We start from the raw sequence: 17509 nt of genomic DNA on the forward strand, positions 1-17509 counted from the left end.
ATTGGAAGTAACACAATATTCTTATATATCGTTAGAACATAAGCTAAGTTATCTACTCATGGCCTATGGAGGCTGTTTTTTGTCTCAAGAGGTAACATGAATTCTACGTCATGCTTTTACTCCATACGCAACTCAAGATAGGAATGGACAAATTCATTAAACAATTGAAAAGTTGCAGGGAAAGATTCAATGCTCTGGGATTCCATTTCAACAGTATATGAGATTCGTAGTCACTAAATGACATGGTTTCTGTTGTATTACTTCGTGCTTGGATCCCAAGGACACGGAAGGGACTCGTCGACAGGGAGTGTTTCTTTTTCACCGAATGGTAAAGACAATGGCTCTGGTGGCCATTGAGTTGACTTGTATGGGGCTGTCCATCTGTGCAATCCTGATCCAACACGTTTCACATCCTCCGATCCCGGCAACTTGACGTCCGCCGTGGTATTGGGGGGGGACTTGAATCTCAACCGAGAGACTCTCATCCTGCGTCTTTGAATCCTGTATAATCACCCACCTAACTCTGTACATTCCATATCCGCTCAGGTATTCACCTTCCGCCCATTTCAAACCACCTCCTGGGACAGGTTCGATCTTGATGCCCTTCCAGCCGGCTTCCTGGATGCGGAATCCGAGGATGACACTATGCATCCAGCTCCCAACAGCCCCCAAGGCGTAGTGATTGAAGCTGGTCATCTCTCCTGGATTGATGGATCCATCCGGAAGTAAGCTATCCCAACGTTCCCACATCGTAGTAGCACCCATGGTCACAGGATATAGCCAACTTGGATTTTTCCGAGACAGGAGCATGCGGTAGAATATATCTGTTTGCCCAACTTTGGACAAAGCGTGGCCGATGTATGGGGTACCAGCGAACCCTGTGCCGATTTTGTATCGGCTACTTTCAAGTATAATACTAGAGAGGTAGCGACCAGCGTATAATTCTTGCTTTTCGGATGGAATCAAATTAAACTGCATTGCAAGAGCGAACGCGGTTTGTGTGCAATTGGCCACAAGGCCAGCGGGGGTGATGTATTCGTGGGCGAAGATGGATCGAATTTTCTCCGACGCGACCGTGTATGCCTGTACATCTGCCTTCTCCTCTAAGATCTCACTGATGACTGTCATCAATGTTGTTATATGAGCGAGGAATGCATCCGAAACGAAAGTTGGGTTGGTGGTTGCTTTTCCACAGTCATCAGGAGGAGCAGCAGGATCAAGCCAGTCTCCAAGTTTCCAGTCGGCAGTATAGTTCCATAATAGATTTTCACGACGTGGGATGACATCCAACCAGGCCTTCATACTCGTATACTGTCGAGATAGGACCTCTCGGTCGCCGGTGGCTCGATACAAGGACCAAGGGAGCATCACGGAGACATCTCCCCAGATTGCATGTGCATCTTGATCGAAGCCATCAATCACATTTGGGACCACCAGCGGTACAATTCCTCCTGCCTCCTCCTGTTCGTACTTGAGGTCATCGAGCCAAGTCTTCAGGATGCCTCCCGTACGGTAGAGATAATTCCCTGTGTCGGCAAAGACATTAATGTCGCCAGTCCAACCCAGTCGTTCGTCTCGCTGTGGGCAGTCGGTCGGTATTCCTAGAAAGTTTCCTCGCATCGACCAGATGATATTTTCATGAAGTCTGTTGAGCAGAGGATTCGAACACGAGAAAGACCCTGTTTTGGTCATATCCGTATGGACCACAATTCCCTTCACGCAATCCGTTGTCAGGGTACCTGGCCAGTTGTCCACTCCCACGTACCGGAAACCATGGAACGTGAAATTCGGCTCCCATTCGAGAGTGCCATCGCTACCCAAGATTACAGTGTCTCGGGCCTTTGCAGCCCGCAACGTGCGGGTGGCGCATTCCCCATTTTCCAAGGCCTCAACGAATTGCAGCTGGATTTGGTGTCCTGCACTACCTCCAGCCACCTTAATTCGGAGCCAACCCACCATGTTTTGCCCCATGTCGATGATAGACTGGCCAGATGGACTCTTCAAGATTGCAATAGGTTGAATCTCTTGCGTGCGCCTCATCGGTGGACCATCCGGAGATGCAAGGCGGTCAATTATCGGTTTGCAAGTGACATTCCCCCACTGGGTGAGCTGCGACAAAGACTGGTTTGCGTCGAACACTTCACCGTCATACAGCTCGGAAGAGAGTGTTGGACCATATCCCCATTGCCAACCGCTGTCTGTTCCCAACACAATGGACTCACCATCCTCGTACTCAACTTGGAGGAGAGCAATAAGTCCAAGGGCGGAACCGTATACATTCGTCTTGCCAGCACGCCAGCCAAGACGCCCACAGTACCACCCTGGAGCAACGGTGACATCGAGTGTGTTGAGGTCGGTACCCACATGGGAGGAAACATCGAATGTTTGGTATGTGAGCCGGTTCTTGTAGTTGGTCCATCCCGGTGACAAAACGTGGTCGCCAATCGAGCGTCCATTCAGCTTAGCGGTATAAATGCCATGAGAAGTGATATAAAGACGAGCCCGACGGATTTGTTGACGAAGAGAGAATTCTCGTCTGAAGATTGTCGGCCGATGATAATTCTCCGTCCAGTCTGCGGACTCGGCTTCAATCAGATGGCATTTCCAGTCTTCCTGATGGAGCAGGCCAGCCTCAACTTTTGCAACGTCAGACCACTCTGTCAGGTTCCCCCGCTCATCCGAAGCGCGAACCCGAACGAGGGCAACTTCCGTAGACAGCAATGGTGTTTCAGGCCACGGAACAAAGAGGCATTGATTTGAACTAGAGTCATAGGTGTTCGTGATCCCATGGCGCGAAATTTCGATGGTGTAAGACTGTTGTATCCAATCCTGATCCTCGCCTATGTAGCTCCATGAAATGCGCGGGCAATCTTCCCCTATGCCAATATCACTCGCTTCATGATGCTCAAAGCGTATATCGATAACTTTCGGCATTGTGAAACAGTAAGTTGATGGGTGCTTCGAGCGCCTCAGTGTGAGTTGTCAATGAAAGAATTTAGGTGCAAGATAGCCGAGTATTATCGCCTCTCGGGTCAAATTCACCGCGTCTCGGAAGTAAATACCCCGAGATATGGCAGTTTGGAGGAACCTAAGAGATCAATGGCAACGATTCCTGCCTATGAGATATAACCTAGCAAACCAATGTGGGCGGGAACCAGCCAATGATAACTACAACACCCCGCCATGGCGCTAATCCGAGATTGGTATAATTCAAATCCACCTTGCTAAGTATCCGTGGATCTACAACACTGCAAGTAATCGATTGGTCAATCAGCGCTCCGTCGCACCATCGCACTGTAATATCCATGGGTCAACCAAACCTTAACCCACAGTTTAATCCCACAAACCATTTTAGGTATTTCACCCTTGAGATTTCTAACCCCGGCCAAAAGCCGCTCCAATCAAAGGTATCTAAATGTCGGCAAGTGGGTCCCCGATCCCCCGGCAAGTCCGTCGGCAATAATTCCTTTCCATCCTTTTCCCCATGGGACACTTTCTAGGGAATGCCAGAAAAAAAAAAAGGTCAGATGGACTTTTTTTCGAGTCTGTCAACGTCTGGCGTTCCGTCAATGCCTCATCTGTCTACCATCCCCGCAATTTTGTGTGGAGTGAGCAACAGGAATTATACTTCCTTCCCCGCGACCTCTTCCCCGGACTCCCCAATATAAGAAACGGCTGATGACCACTTCTCTATCTTTATTCAACCAGGCTGTTGGCATTTCATTTTACCATCTCGTACTTCCAGTGGACTTTTATTATGAAGTCCCAACTCCGATTGCTACTATGTGTAGCTGCTATTTCCCTCGGCGGTGCTGTGATCGGTATTGACACCGGAATCATCGCCACAGTCATTGCGCAGGATTCCTTCAACGATTTCATGTTTCCCCCGGGACCAAGAATGCTTCCAGTCTTCTCGGTGCTATCGTTGCCATGTCATCCACCGGCTCAGCTGTCGGCTCTTTGCTTTGTGGGCTCACCCTTGAAAAATTGGGCCGCAAGTACACGATTATGGTCTCGACCCTGTTTACCATTGTGGGAGCGGTGTTACAGACTGCTGCTAATGGAGTGGCCATGATGATCGTCGGCAGGCTGATCTGCGGTATCGCACTTGGAATTCTTAGTCCCTCAATCTCGGTTTATATCTCTGAATTAGCCCGACCACAGGAGCGAGGAAGATTCATCGGAGCCTTCGGCCTCATTATGTCCATCGGGTTCTGCGTTGCAAATTGGATTGGATACGCATGTTCCTTCGCGAATACATCCAAAATCTGGCGTCTTGAGTTAGCCATGCAGTTCCCTGTGGCAGTTGTGCTACTTGTTTTCTGCTTTTTCCTTCCCGAGTCTCCCCGTTGGTGTACGTATAACACCCCATCTCGCAGTGAAGTATCACCTCTGACATTTATCTCTATGCAGTGGCCGAAAAGAACCGACCAGAGCAATTCGAAGCTTCCATTCGTCGCATATATGCATCGGAACCAGAAGAAGTCATTCTGAAATTGCAAGTTGAAATCCAGAGCCAAATTGCCATCGAAGCGGCAGAGCGTCAAAATGCAACCCTCGGCCATGCCCTGATCGAGTTGTTCGGCAAGAAATTCATCAGGCGGACAGCTCTTGCCATTGCAGTCATGCAAGTTGGAATTCTCAGTGGATCCCTTGCTATTCAGAACTACCAGTCTCTCATGTACGGGGCTCTTGGCTTCAAAGGTCAACAGCTTCTTCTAATCAGTGGCTGCTATGGTTTTATGGGGGTCATTGGACAATTGATAAACCTTGCTGGGGTGTCTGATAAGTGGCCTCGAGTGCGCACGATGTGTAAGTTCCTTTTCCTAACTTCCCGCTACGCCCTTCTTCTTTCGTGAGTGAAATTCCTATTTGTAATATCCTATTAACATTGATATATAGGGGTTGGATGTATCGTTCTTGCTGCCATGCTATCCATATTAGCAGCACTATCCAAAGAATACGGCAGCGGTCAGAATATTGTCGGGGCTCGTGCTGGGGTGGCATTCATTTTCATATACTCAGCGTTATACGCCGTGTTTTTCAACTCCACTCTATACACAGTCGCCGCCGAGATGTTCCCTCAGCATCTGCGTGGTTATGGGACTGGCGTCGCAGCATTTTGTCAAAGTGTTTCCGGCATCTGGATCGGCCAAGTTACCCCCTTCGCATTTGATGCGATTACTTGGAAGTACTATTTTGTCTTCATTGGCTCTCTTCTCGCTTTAGGCGCACTATATGCCTTCTTTTTGGTCGAAACAAACAATATTTCTTTGGAAGAAATTGCAGGAAAGTTTGGGGACAATGTTGTTTCTGCTGATAAGGTTGATACCGCCGTTGTCGAGAAAAGAGGAGAGCAGACAACAGAGCACCTTGAAGGCTAATGGTGGAATACCTGCCGTGTCCGGTTCCTGTTATCTGAACGTGAATCATATATTCCAGCGCTGTGTTTTACTAAAGGCAATACAATACGTATCCTAATTCCCGTCTTCCTCCAAGAACGATAATATAATCTTCAAACAAAGAAATTGAATTACTTATCAGTATCCAAGCTATTTAAAGAGGCCCAAACCGAATGCTTGAGCCGCGGCAAAATCTACCCAGCCAGTTAGTTTAACACTTGGACTACGCCCGTCACGGGAACCTATTATCTCACGAGGTTAGAATAAGCAAATTATAGTTGCATAACAATAACATTAGACATCATTTCAATACTAGACTCCATCTTATTCGTTCACTTCTACTTACTAATACTATTAACGAGTCTTGTTGAGGATAGTGCCTCTACAACAATTAGTAGGCGCTTATATATCCAGACTATGGCTTGCATACGGTGAAAGAGTTGGTGGTAGGGGCCCATATATTCGCCAGATTTTAAAGGATTTGTGGCTAACTTCTGGAGTGAATAACCTAGCAGGTTGTTCCTAAATAGAAACAAGAGTTATGGACCTTGACCTTTCTTCGTTATAGGTATAGATCATGGCGTAGGTGTAAGGTTGCAACAGCTTCATTACTTCATACGTCAGCCTGTCTAGAGAATAACATAGTACATTAAACTCATATACTTTGGGATTGCGCAATATATATAGTGTGGGATACACATACGCGGCGGTATATGTGCCATGCGACAAAACCCCCTTTGTGGGTATTATTGATAGTATGCATAAAAATATAACCTTACACATACAAGTATGTAGAAAGGTTGTCTGTAGAAAGTATTGCTTTCTATTGTCTTCACATGCACCTAAAAAAGATATCGAAAAAGACTTCGAAAATCACTTCGAAAAAAAGACATTTAAAATGAACATCAGAAGGCTTTAGAAGCTGCCAACTATTCCTAATAACTATATGTCACCACTTTTAGGAGTTTTAGTGGCTCTTTATTCCTAAATATAAAGATTAAGTTATAATGATACTTGTAAGCTATAAAGCAGCCTAAAAAGTGATGATATGTAAATTTGTATGATGTAAATAGTAATTATTATCTTGTTTCTACTGGAGATGACCTGAGAGAACCAGGGCATCTACTTCAAGATTAAGGCCTCTAGAATAGTAATTCCAGTATCTTCATTTTTCTACCGCTCTTAATTCAGACATCCATACTCTCTATACCACTGCGTAATACACGTCATTTTTCAACTTTTTTTGCTCTTAAAGTCCTGGCTAAGAAACGAAGCCTGTTTCTCCTTAGTCTTATCTATAGAGGTATAAAGATAAACGAGAGCTGATATTATTGCCGGGCAAAGCACTATAATGGATTACGAGATATTGCAGGGAAAAGTGGTTAATGAGGTGGTCACAGCATGGTGGATACATATCCAATGCGAAATACGATTAGCGCAAGGTGCTCTGTCTTTTCTGGCTTAATCATTTTAACCCCTGATTTATTGGTTAAGTGATTAACTGTAATAAATGTATGACAGTTTCAGACACGGTTTGAGACAGCAATGTCCCTTGTGCCTAGGTAGTCGCCTGTTTCTTCTTCCAGCTCCAGATTGTGAAAGCATTGTCTGGTGGCAAATGTTGCACAGACTTCAATGCAACAGACTTCAAATGGATTTCGCCTTAAACCTCTCCTCATCAAGATCTTTCTGGTTGTAATGCCTGATATCAAGAACTTGGCATTCGTCCAATGGCAAAGGTTGTATAGTTCTTGAACGGATCTTCTCCTTCAACTCTTCATCGTCAAGATCCTTTTGGTTGTCAGGCCCAAGATCAAGGCCAATACGCCGCTGATGCTCTTCGCTAACTTCATCGTATGCGATATGAATACTTGTGCCAAGATGCAAAGTTTCAACTCCTCTGATCCGGTTGTAAACGAGCTGTAGCGCAATCAGATAAAGTTTCGGATCCCGTAGATCACTCATCTGCCATTCTTTACCGGGTGGTACTTGATCAAATCATCTGCAGTTCGAACAGAGGGGGGTCGGTAGGCTCACTAACAATGAGATGTATGCATTAGGCCGTTAGGCCGGCCCGCTTTGCGCCACTTTGATGCAAGGGTCTGGATTGTATTTTGACCCCCTAGTTCGAACTTTTGATTCGATGCTGGCAGACGAGTTGACAAGTTGGCAAAGGCTAACTTTCGGAGCGCCCTGGAAACATCCATGGAGCATTTTGGCAACCGCACGTATGGAGGGACGGCTCCAATACTTAACGTGGCCTAGGCTGATAGCTGAACGTTGCTTGGGTGATTAAGGACAGTCATAATTTCTACAAAGGGATGCAATGAGACACTCGGTCTCGGGAGCTTGCATGTAACGTCAGATACGTTCGTTGACTCACATACCATTGCCACAGTATAAGCAGGACCCTAGCTCTGGTCGAGCCCATCAACATTTTCAATGTATGGTAGGCGAAACGTTTCCGAATTTTAGTCAACACTGCACGCAGACCCTTGGTCTTATCCGTGTGGCACTATTTGCCTGTTCTTTCTTTCAGTGTTTCCGGGGTAATGCGAGATATTAGAAGCAAGTGCAGATAGTTACTTTGATACCTGAGGCATAAACTCCATGGATCTTGATATCACGTGCTATCCCGGGCTCTACCTAGGTAGCTTATCTCCGTGCTGACAAAACCTATCCCCGTGGAACCAGTTCGAATTCGCCAGCGCCTGCCTATTCGGGTCATATAAGTGGTTTTTTCTTGTCGCGAGTTCTTTTCTCATGCGCTCTTTCTCTACAATCGCCTACCTAAAGACGCTATAATGGACTCCCCAAAGCAGCTAACCGTCCACCACCATGGGACCGCGCATATCATCCAAGTTTCCGCCTCAGCAACACTACAAGACCTCTCCTCCGAGATAGAGCGCGTGCTGAACATCCCCATCGACAACCAAAAGCTCCTCATAGCCCCAAAGCCAGGAATGCAGAAAGCACCTTTCCCACCAACTCTCCTCTCCGCGATTCTCCAAACCTCCTCCCCAAAATTCAAGATCACCCTCCTCGGCACCCCCGCCAAAGCAATCGCCGATCTGCACGAACAATCGGCCAGCGAACAGCGACGACAAGAATCACGAGCTGCCGCCCTAAGCGCCGCAAGACGCAACAAACAGACACCGTCCTCTAGCCGTAGTGGCGGCATCCACACCATCTCATCCTCAGCCAACAACTACACCTTCCACCGCCTCCTCCCACTATCCTACCTCCCCAACCCAGACCGCTCTCTCGACTTCCTGAAACGTCTCCGAGATGACCCAGGTATCCGCGCCGCCATGACAAAACACAAGTTCTCCGTACCGCTCTTGACGGAAATGAACCCAGCGGAACACACGACGAGCGAGTCGCGGACACTAGGTCTGAACCGGAATAAAGGCGAGGTGATTGAGTTGCGTTTGCGAACGGATGCCTACGACGGATACCGTGATTACCGTACTATTCGAAAGACGCTATGTCATGAGCTTGCGCATTGCGTGTTCGGGCCTCATGATCGCGACTTCTGGGATTTGACGTCGCAAATCGAGAAGGAGGTTGAGCGTGCCGATTGGAAGTCTGGTGGGAATCAGTTGTCTAGCCAGGAGTTTTATAATCCTGGTGATTGGGATAACGTTCAGGGTGCGGAGGAGTTCGATGAGTGTGGCTGGACCGGTGGGGAGTTTGTTCTCGGTGGATTACAAGGTGACTCGACTGGAGGTCGTGGTGGAGATGGTGCTTCTGGTGGGACGCTTTCTCGCAGGGAGATCATGGCGCGGGCTGCGGAGGAGAGGATGAAGAGGGAGAGTCAGGCTGGGAAGCAAGATGATGCAAAGTGATATCATGGCTGATCATTTGGTGCACTATCTTTTTCATGATTTATGAGTTCTTGCTTTGGGCCTGTATAGCCTTTGATACCATACTATTCGTTTGTAATTATCTCATTTCTGTACATTGCGGATGATATATTTTTGTCATCTAATTAGACTATCTCGAGATATTTACAACTGCTCGTTAACAAAGAGACCAGCCATACCCTGTCCAGTTCCAATACACATAGAAGTGACCAAAACCTTACTCTTTGTCCGGCGAGCCTCACTCAGAATGGTCGCGATTTGACGCGCACCTGTTGCGCCGAGCGGGTGACCAATGGCAATAGCACCACCACGAGGGTTGACCTTGGCGTGGTCAAGACCAAGGTTCTTAACACAGTAGACAGCCATGGAGGCGAAAGCCTCGTTGATCTCGTAGATATCGATATCATTCTTATCAAGCTGGAACTTGCTCAGCAGCTTGGGGATAGCGGCAGTTGGGCCGATACCCATAACGCGAGGGGGCACACCGGCAACGGTAGCGCCGCAGAACTTAGCAAGGATAGGTTGGTTCAGCTCAATAGCCTTGGAGCGGCGCATGAGCAGAACAGAGGCGGCACCATCGGTAACCTGGCTGGAGTTTCCACCGGTGGACTTGTCACCGAACTGGGGGAACGCAGGGCGAATCTTGGAAAGTGACTCGAAAGTCGTACCGGGACGAATACCATCATCACGGGTAAGAGTCACCTCCTTAACCTCGCCAGTCTTGGGGTCCTTAACCTTGACGGCGATAGGAGCAATCTCGTCATCGAGCCAACCATTCTTCTGGGCAGCCTCAGCACGACGGAATGACTCAGCAGCATATCGGTCCTGTTGTTCGCGGGGGATATCGAAGTCCTTGCCGATGTTCTCGGAAGTCTGACCCATGGGCTGCATGCAGTCGGCGGCTTCCTGGTTGCGCAGGACCTCCTCGTTGAACGGCTTCTCCAGTCGGTCGCCAGAAGCGGACATCAGCTCGGCACCCATAGCGACACCGATGTCGATGGCGCCTAGCTGGATCTGGTTGGCGATATCCTGCACGGCCTTCAGTCCCGATGAGCAGAAGCGGTTTACTGTTGAGGCACCGGCGGTGTGGGGGATGCCAGCGGCAAGAGCTGCGGCGCGGACCATGTAGGCGGCTTTGACTTCGTTGACCTGTCCTTAGGGTTAGACTATCCCATTTATGGATTTGTAGAGTAGGGAAAAGAGATTAAACATACGTTTCCGAGGCAGACATCCTCGATCAGAGCAGGGTCAATCTGTGACTTAGCCAGAGTCTCCTTCAACAAGGCGTAGAGCATGTAGTCCAGTTCTGTATCCTTGAACCCGCCCTTTCGCGCCTTGGTCAGGGGTGTGCGGATCGCTAGGGTGATGACCACATCGTCGGGGTTCTTTTGTGTACTACATTTGCTTGTTAAACCCATAAATCACAACTAGGCTCCTTTGAGGGCTTACATAGCAGCGAGGCCGTTGGTGGCGCCGGGCTTGAGGTGGCTCAGGAGCGAGCTTAGACGATCTGCGGCCATGATGTATGAAGGTAGAGAGACTGCGCAGATTATAGTCAGCTTTCTGCTCTTCTTCGCTTCTGCAGCTTATCTTTGTTCAAGATGCCGACTATTGGCATGGAAGTTTTCAGTGTTAATGCGGGGAAGCATCCATGTGCGGAGATTTGGGCGAGGAAAGTGAAAGCAAATAAATCAAGCACTAGGGACAGAAGAACTTACAAATTGTACAGAAGTAGGAGAGTGACAAGAAACAAAATAAGCAAAAAAGGAAGAGGTGGTGAGGAGTTAATAAAAGAAGTATGGGGAGAAGAGAAGATCTCCGCTTCGACCGAAACTGCCGAGGTTCATTTCGCTTATCAGGTTATCCGGTCAGTAAGTACCCAGTACTTCTAATTTGGCTTACTATTACTCATTATAGGAAGTACCTAGTACCTTAACCAGGCTATTTCTAGTTCTATGGACTTAGCCTTTCGAGATGCCTAGGTAACTGTCGGGTTGTCAAGTGTCAATCCTGTTGAATCTTGAATAAATCATTCACTTCCGTTCGTATGGATATGACTACCTCATTCTTATGAGACTAAGTTTTACACTCCTTATCGAAGTACCCAAATTCACAATGTTCGCGGCAGACTCACATGCAGGCCTTTAAATACCGCGCGATCATCTGATAACTATCAGGTTCGGAGCTAAAGCATTTACATTCTAACTCCTTCCTTGACCATCGCTACATAATGCAACATATATGTAGGAATGTTCAGCGCCACCACGGCAGATTGTGGGGGGGGTTCCAAGGTTGGAACTAGGGGCTTCAGTCATATTTTGGATGGCATATCACTCTGTAAGCTAAGAGACTTAGTGTAGGAAGATACAAAGACAAATAGAGCAGCTGAGGTAGCTTCTTTTGCAAGAGGGGGTTGAAACGCCTCGGTAGTTGCCGCAGTGCCGAACAGGTTGTTAACGAGTACGTCGAGTTTTCCGTGCTTGGATGTGATACAGTCTGCTACTTGTTCGGTCGAGGCGTCGTCGCTCAAGTTAATCATCGCCAGTTCTACCCATGTGCTGATAGTATCTGTATATACACTGGAGCGACAGCTCAACAATTACGCTTAAATGATAAATTAATGCGTTGTTATATAGAAGAGTAAGAAATAGCTTCTTAAGTATCACTAATATGTACCCACCGTTATCTCTGTACGCATCCAATCCTCGAATCTCCCCTCGTGGGCTTTAGGGTCAGTGTCTTCCCAGTTGTAAGAACCGGTGTGATAATTCAAAATCTCGAAATACCTTCAAATGATAAGCTCAAATCAATACGCTACAGATGGGGAAAATACATACATTTTGGTCTTCCATTGATCCGTTGTCATTTCGGAATCTAATAAAGACCAGTCAATTTGTTTGTCACACTCGGGTTCGTCGTTTGAGTCCGAATAGGTCGAAACATATGGATGGGTCAGGGCATCCGCCGCTGTGATTCTCTTCTCTGGGTCTATATCAAGCATCTTCTCCAAGAGATCAATGACTATAAAAGTCAGCATCATCAGATGTAGATACATTAGGAGGAACTTGATGTCAATGAAGATTTTGATGGGCATACCTTCAGAGTCAACATCTCCCATGGTAGCTCTAAGTGACTTGGGTTCTGCTTCAGGTAGCGAGTTCACAAAATTCATCGTCTATAACTTGTAGTCAGCATCTTCTCTTCCATATCAAACTCAACCGCGTATAATTTTGTCATACAATGTCGCTGTACACGGTCTCCATGACCTCTTTGGGTGGTTTCCCAAACATCTCAGTGATCAGTTTGAAATGATGCACATTGTCTGTGCCTGGTAAGAGAACTTTCCCTAGGAGCATCTCTGCCAGAATGCAGCCAGTGCTCCAGATATCCATTGCGTAGCTGTATCTTTGCCAAGTCAACATGATTTCTGGAGCTCGGTAGTATCGTGTGGAGACATAGCCAGTCATCTGATGATCTTGTTCTCGAGCTAGACCAAAGTCACAAATCTTCAAGTCGCAGTTTTCTTTGATGAGAATGTTGCTAGGTTTGAGATCACGATGGATCACACCAGCAGAGTGTATGAATTTCAATCCTCGCTGCTATAGTCAGTCACAGTGGCATTTTCCAGGTCACTCTGGCAGACGTACCAGCAGTTGGTAAGTGAAGAACTGGATGAACTTGTTATCCAATGGCTTCGATCTTGATTGGATTAATTCATGAAGGTCTGTCATGCAACAGTCCATCACAAGATAGCTGTGTTCTCGACTGTTTAGCATAATTGAATCTGAAAATAAAAGAAGTGATTCACGTACAGATCTTCCGCTGGTGAGATGAAGATATCTGTGATGTTGATTAACTGTAGCCGGTTAGTTTTCACGTTCATACTTCATATCTTTTCCCGCACATGCATTATCATGTTTGAGATGGTTCATCAAATGAACTTCGCGATACGTGCGCTTGACCCGGGCAGAGCCATCAAAAGGATTCCCTATCTTCTTTATAGCAACCGTTCGGTTGGCTTTTGAATCATGCGCTGAGCTGATACTGGCTGTTAGTGGTCTTACAGTACGAAGAGAATACATATGAGGGGATATACCAGATCACTCCAAAGGCACCCACACCTCGTGCTTGCAAGTCTGTATACCTCTCTGTAGTTTGAAGGGCAGTGCCCATGATCTTATGCGTGACGAATGTAGCCATGATTCTAACGGCGCATATGTTGAAGAAGGGATAACCAGAATAGTAGGAGAATTGGGGGACAATGAATCCTCGATATACTATAATTAGGTGCCTTCCAAGGTTCCAAGGTTGTTCTACCCAGGCCTAGGCCATGTTGTGGTTACGTCATACACGTGGATATACTCATGTGGTTGGCCGTTAGGTCGTTTGTATTTCGTGATTTCTTGATTTCTTGATTTCCACATATTTACCATTGACATTCTCCACGTATCTATGGATGAGCACGGATTGAGCCGGTTATTACACCCGATCCGAATAAGGCCTTATCAGCCGATCCCTCTCCACAGCAGGTTGAGCCAGTTAAGGTATATATATGCAAGTAGTGGACGTCACTTCGCTTGGTTCCTATCAATGCAGGCTCTCTTTCGCGATTGCGTCAATCACGTTCCAGGCGATTCAATGTGAGAGGTAAAAGTCCGATTTTTGTCTTTAAACTTCCTTTGACATGGTTGGTGCAAATTGACAATACCATTCGCATATAAAGCATTGTCAAAGTACATTGCAGCGGTCTTTCTAGAAGTATTGCAAGTAATGAAACCCTTAGTATTTCAATTAGATCATATCACAATACCATTGTACCCTGTATCGCATCAACTAAAGTCGCAGCCAAGCCCAAACCTAAAGCCAAACACCGAACACCAGAATAGAAAGTTTCCCGAGCCAGTAAAGTCCACCTATTCATCCATATCCGTTATCCATGATGTTCGGAGTGGATTAGAGTAACTGATTATGTCCAGCATCCTCGTTGCTAATTACACTACCCACATCAGACCATGCCGGAGTAGCCAGACCACCAACAGATCGCCCATCAAAGTCACTAAGAGTGTCGTCTGACGTTTCATCCTCAAATCCTCCGACATGGCTGAAGCTTCCGGTGGTAGAAGGGGCGGCCGAAATATCATGGTGAGACTGGGCACTCTCATGGCCGAAACCATCTAGCTCAGCGAAGTGATCATGTTCATAGGTTTCATTGCTTGGCGTATCAGGGTGCGCGTAATATACCTGCTGGTGGTCTTCTGTGTGGCTGGAGCCAGATACAGACAAGGGAGAGTTGGGAGAAAATGGATCAAATAGGGTATTCCCCTCGGGTGCTTCAGACCGAGGCGTGAACTGAATAGTAGATTCCGAAGGGTGATTCGAGGGAGCGTACGAGGGGATGTCGACATGAAGCTGATTCCGACCCAGCGTAGTCGAAGACTCGGGCTCGATTTGCTTGGCACCTCGCCGGAGAGGCTCCGAAGTGCCCAAGTCAATTCCCGTTGAGTTAGCAGTAAATTCTTCGTTGTTTTGAACATCGTATTCATCGTCTCTTTGTTTACGCAGGTTGCCCTCCTCGTCGACAAGAGTATCAAAGCTATTATGAGGCTGGCCGGGCTGGCTGGTCTTTCGTCGTGATTCAAGGAGCGTTCCTCGTCGCATAATCTCCGCACGAGCAATCCGTCTGCGTTCTTCGGCAATTTCGCCAGTCTCCTCGGTCATAGAAATATCTTGCCTCGCTGCTATGTCTTGAGGTTGGATCTCATCGCCGAGGTTGTGCAGAGCTACGGCGATCTTGCGCCGCGAGGTGGTCACCCATTGTTGAAACTGCGGTGACTCATACACGGCAATTCCGGCTGCTACAAGCACAGAAACAGTAATGATGATTCCTGCATGAGAGGTCAGCCTCATCCTCAACATAGTGGGGAACTGATAAGAATGAGTACACCGCCCGGATGATCCGGGAAGAATGTAGAGGTTCAAGGGAAGTAGAAGACCATACCTTTTGCAAGTGGTGCTGGCATGGTGAACCTGAATGTTGTACTTGTGTCTTTCCTTTCAAATGGTTTCAATACTCACCTTCGTCATCTATGGAGTGGGAAAAGATGATTCGGTGATGCCTGCACCTTATCCTTACATCGATGCATGTGACCCGCCAAGCCCTTATCACCGGCCCTAAATACACACCGCTTTAGGCAAAGTTCCCCGCGCGTCAAAGTGATGGACGTGATTGCAAGCTCTCATCTCTTGACTCGACTGTATCGATTGTACAATTGAACTTGAGTGATACCATCATGTCTCGCCAAACTTCGCAGGCCCAACGGCCATTGTCCCTCACCGAGGAGCTTGAGAAATTGGAGCAGTCCATCACCCTTACAATGCAAGGTAAGGTAAAAAAGTAAACAAAACAGCCCAGCAGACCGCTCATCATCATATATCCATACAGAGATCGACCACAATTTCAGTCAAGCTCATCGGATAGTAACTACGAGTATATTGCCTCTAGTAGAACAATATACCGAGCATTCTCGAGATGTCTGGGAAGGTTCCAAGGTCAGCATCACCAGCATATACAACCATAAACAGCCTTGTTAACTCCCTATAGTTCTGGAAGCAATTCTTCGAAGCGAGTGCCAACGTATCTCTATCCGGATATGAAGAAAGAAACACCGATGAAGAAACGATGCAAGACCCAACAGCCACGGAAGAAGACTTGTCCGCCGACATAACGCAAAGCACCAGCCTCGACGATACCATGTCCCACGAGACGCCCTCTTCCCAGCGTCATGAAACACCCCGTCGAGACCAGGCAGACGACCTCGATCTAACAGATCTCGCAATCTCTTCCCATAGCACTCCTCGTGCTCCGGGCCACCATCACCAGCAGGTCGAGGAAGACATGACAACCTCCTCAATGGAGTACTCGTCCTCATACGAGAACCTAAGAAGACAGGTCAACGAATCCGAACCCCCATTCGACCTCCCAGACTCCTCGACCCTCCCATCCACACCAGGCCGCCAGCTCTTCTTCCCACGCGGCGTCTCCGCCACAACCCCTATGTCCTCACCATTCCTCCCACCCGCGTCGCAGCCATCCACCCAAGACCGTCGATACCAGAAGACTTCAGACCCAGTACTGCACCAAATGCTCGACAAGACATACCGGGTGCAAGCCACGCCGCTCGGAAAGGGATTCCGCGACGTAGGCGGTGGTACGAACACTCGACCAAAGTTCAACATCACCCCCAAACCCGCGGAGCCTACCTCCAAGTATGGATATGACGATTCGCCGATTTCCAGTCCAGAACCAGAGGCTCCACGGCTCCATTCGGAGATTTTCTCATCGCCCATCAAAGGCGTCAACGACACCCCAGGTACGAACCGTAAGCGACGGACTAGCAGCAATCGCATGCGCGGTATCCCCAGGCCTGGCATGAGTGTTTTGACACCTGCTAAGAAGCCTGCGGGTAAGTCGGCTATGTGGGATAGCGACGACGATCTGGATTACGACGACGATGAGGATCTTGGGCCAAGTCCTCCTAAGACAATGCAGTTCCACATTCCGCAGAGCCGGCTGATGAGGACGCCTGGTAAGATTTGTTCCTTTGGATTTCTTTTCAATACTATATCCATGCTAACTTCCTTCGCCTTGGTAGCAAGAGAGGCTTCTAAGCGCATCGTGACCGATTTACTGGCTACGGCTGGAGCTGGGGACATTACCGACGACTTGGGCGACGACCAAAGTCCAAGTGTGATCCGCCGCATGGAGCGCCTGGAAGATGAAACATTCTAAGTTGGCAATGAAATAAATAAGGCTGACGGCCAAGTCCTTATCGTTGATCTGGCTGGCACTTCATTTTCATATGTCTCACGTGCTGAATTGCCCATATTACAACACCCCCAAATACCCGAATATCACTATGACGTCATTGTTGAATGCCAATATTTTAATAGATTCATTTCCATTGAGGAGAGAAAGAGAGATAGAGAGGGCACAGCCTATAGTAATATCATACACGTAGACACAGTAAACAAATGTCACTTTTGGGGACAGAGAGAACCCTTGAGACATGAACAAGAAGAACGCTTAAGAAATCGTAGGATATGTATGGGCGATGAAGGCCAAGCAAGCAATGTCACCGCCCCCCGTTTGTCATGGTTATCCAACAGAGATATTCGGGGTCTCGAGAGGAAATAGAAAGAAAGTGGGCAGTGATGCCTCTGCAACGGATCTCGATCAATCGC

The 17509-nt window shown here is 47.6% G+C and overlaps 8 protein-coding genes across 8 annotated transcripts; 3 read left to right on the forward strand and 5 right to left on the reverse strand.

The window, feature by feature from the left end:
* Positions 1-318: 318 nt before the first annotated feature.
* N7487_002342 (uncharacterized protein) lies at positions 319-2934 on the reverse strand (the record flags this gene model as incomplete). The annotated part of the gene is made up of 1 exon (XM_056870089.1): positions 319-2934. The coding sequence occupies one exon, from the start codon at positions 2932-2934 to the stop codon at positions 319-321; it is 2616 nt and encodes an 871-aa protein (XP_056734873.1).
* Positions 2935-3793: 859 nt separating this feature from the next.
* On the forward strand, positions 3794-5384 carry N7487_002343 (uncharacterized protein; the record flags this gene model as incomplete). The annotated part of the gene is made up of 4 exons (XM_056870090.1): positions 3794-3821; positions 3860-4354; positions 4414-4812; positions 4903-5384. Coding segments are annotated over 4 exons (1404 nt in total), but the record flags the coding sequence as incomplete, so codon positions are not given.
* Positions 5385-7049: 1665 nt separating this feature from the next.
* On the reverse strand, positions 7050-7609 carry N7487_002344 (SNF2-like protein; the record flags this gene model as incomplete). The annotated part of the gene is made up of 2 exons (XM_056870091.1): positions 7050-7390; positions 7444-7609. 2 exons carry the CDS (start codon positions 7607-7609, stop codon positions 7050-7052), a joined length of 507 nt encoding a protein of 168 aa, XP_056734875.1.
* Positions 7610-8206: 597 nt separating this feature from the next.
* N7487_002345 (putative zinc metalloproteinase) lies at positions 8207-9250 on the forward strand (the record flags this gene model as incomplete). Its single annotated transcript, XM_056870092.1, has 1 exon — positions 8207-9250. The coding sequence occupies one exon, from the start codon at positions 8207-8209 to the stop codon at positions 9248-9250; it is 1044 nt and encodes a 347-aa protein (XP_056734876.1).
* A 162-nt stretch (positions 9251-9412) lies between these two features.
* Positions 9413-10788, reverse strand: kat1 (putative 3-ketoacyl-CoA ketothiolase (Kat1); the record flags this gene model as incomplete). The annotated part of the gene is made up of 3 exons (XM_056870093.1): positions 9413-10417; positions 10483-10663; positions 10718-10788. The coding sequence occupies 3 exons, from the start codon at positions 10786-10788 to the stop codon at positions 9413-9415; spliced, it is 1257 nt and encodes a 418-aa protein (XP_056734877.1).
* Positions 10789-11579: 791 nt separating this feature from the next.
* On the reverse strand, positions 11580-13468 carry N7487_002347 (uncharacterized protein; the record flags this gene model as incomplete). Its single annotated transcript, XM_056870094.1, has 9 exons — positions 11580-11836; positions 11945-12054; positions 12106-12289; positions 12365-12443; positions 12508-12864; positions 12916-13021; positions 13081-13108; positions 13173-13306; positions 13365-13468. 9 exons carry the CDS (start codon positions 13466-13468, stop codon positions 11580-11582), a joined length of 1359 nt encoding a protein of 452 aa, XP_056734878.1.
* A 753-nt stretch (positions 13469-14221) lies between these two features.
* Positions 14222-15354, reverse strand: N7487_002348 (uncharacterized protein; the record flags this gene model as incomplete). Its single annotated transcript, XM_056870095.1, has 2 exons — positions 15267-15354; positions 14222-15153 (listed from the first exon to the last, which is right to left on the reverse strand). Exons 1-2 carry the CDS (start codon positions 15286-15288, stop codon positions 14222-14224), a joined length of 954 nt encoding a protein of 317 aa, XP_056734879.1. The 5' UTR covers positions 15289-15354.
* Positions 15355-15558: 204 nt separating this feature from the next.
* Positions 15559-17057, forward strand: N7487_002349 (DASH complex subunit ASK1; the record flags this gene model as incomplete). The annotated part of the gene is made up of 4 exons (XM_056870096.1): positions 15559-15649; positions 15711-15817; positions 15870-16854; positions 16921-17057. 4 exons carry the CDS (start codon positions 15559-15561, stop codon positions 17055-17057), a joined length of 1320 nt encoding a protein of 439 aa, XP_056734880.1.
* Positions 17058-17509: the final 452 nt, after the last annotated feature.

The sequence above is a fragment of the Penicillium crustosum genome (assembly GCF_028827405.1).
Source record: "Penicillium crustosum strain IBT 35664 chromosome Unknown utg000001l_segment0_segment0, whole genome shotgun sequence".
NCBI classification, from domain to species: domain Eukaryota; kingdom Fungi; phylum Ascomycota; class Eurotiomycetes; order Eurotiales; family Aspergillaceae; genus Penicillium; species Penicillium crustosum.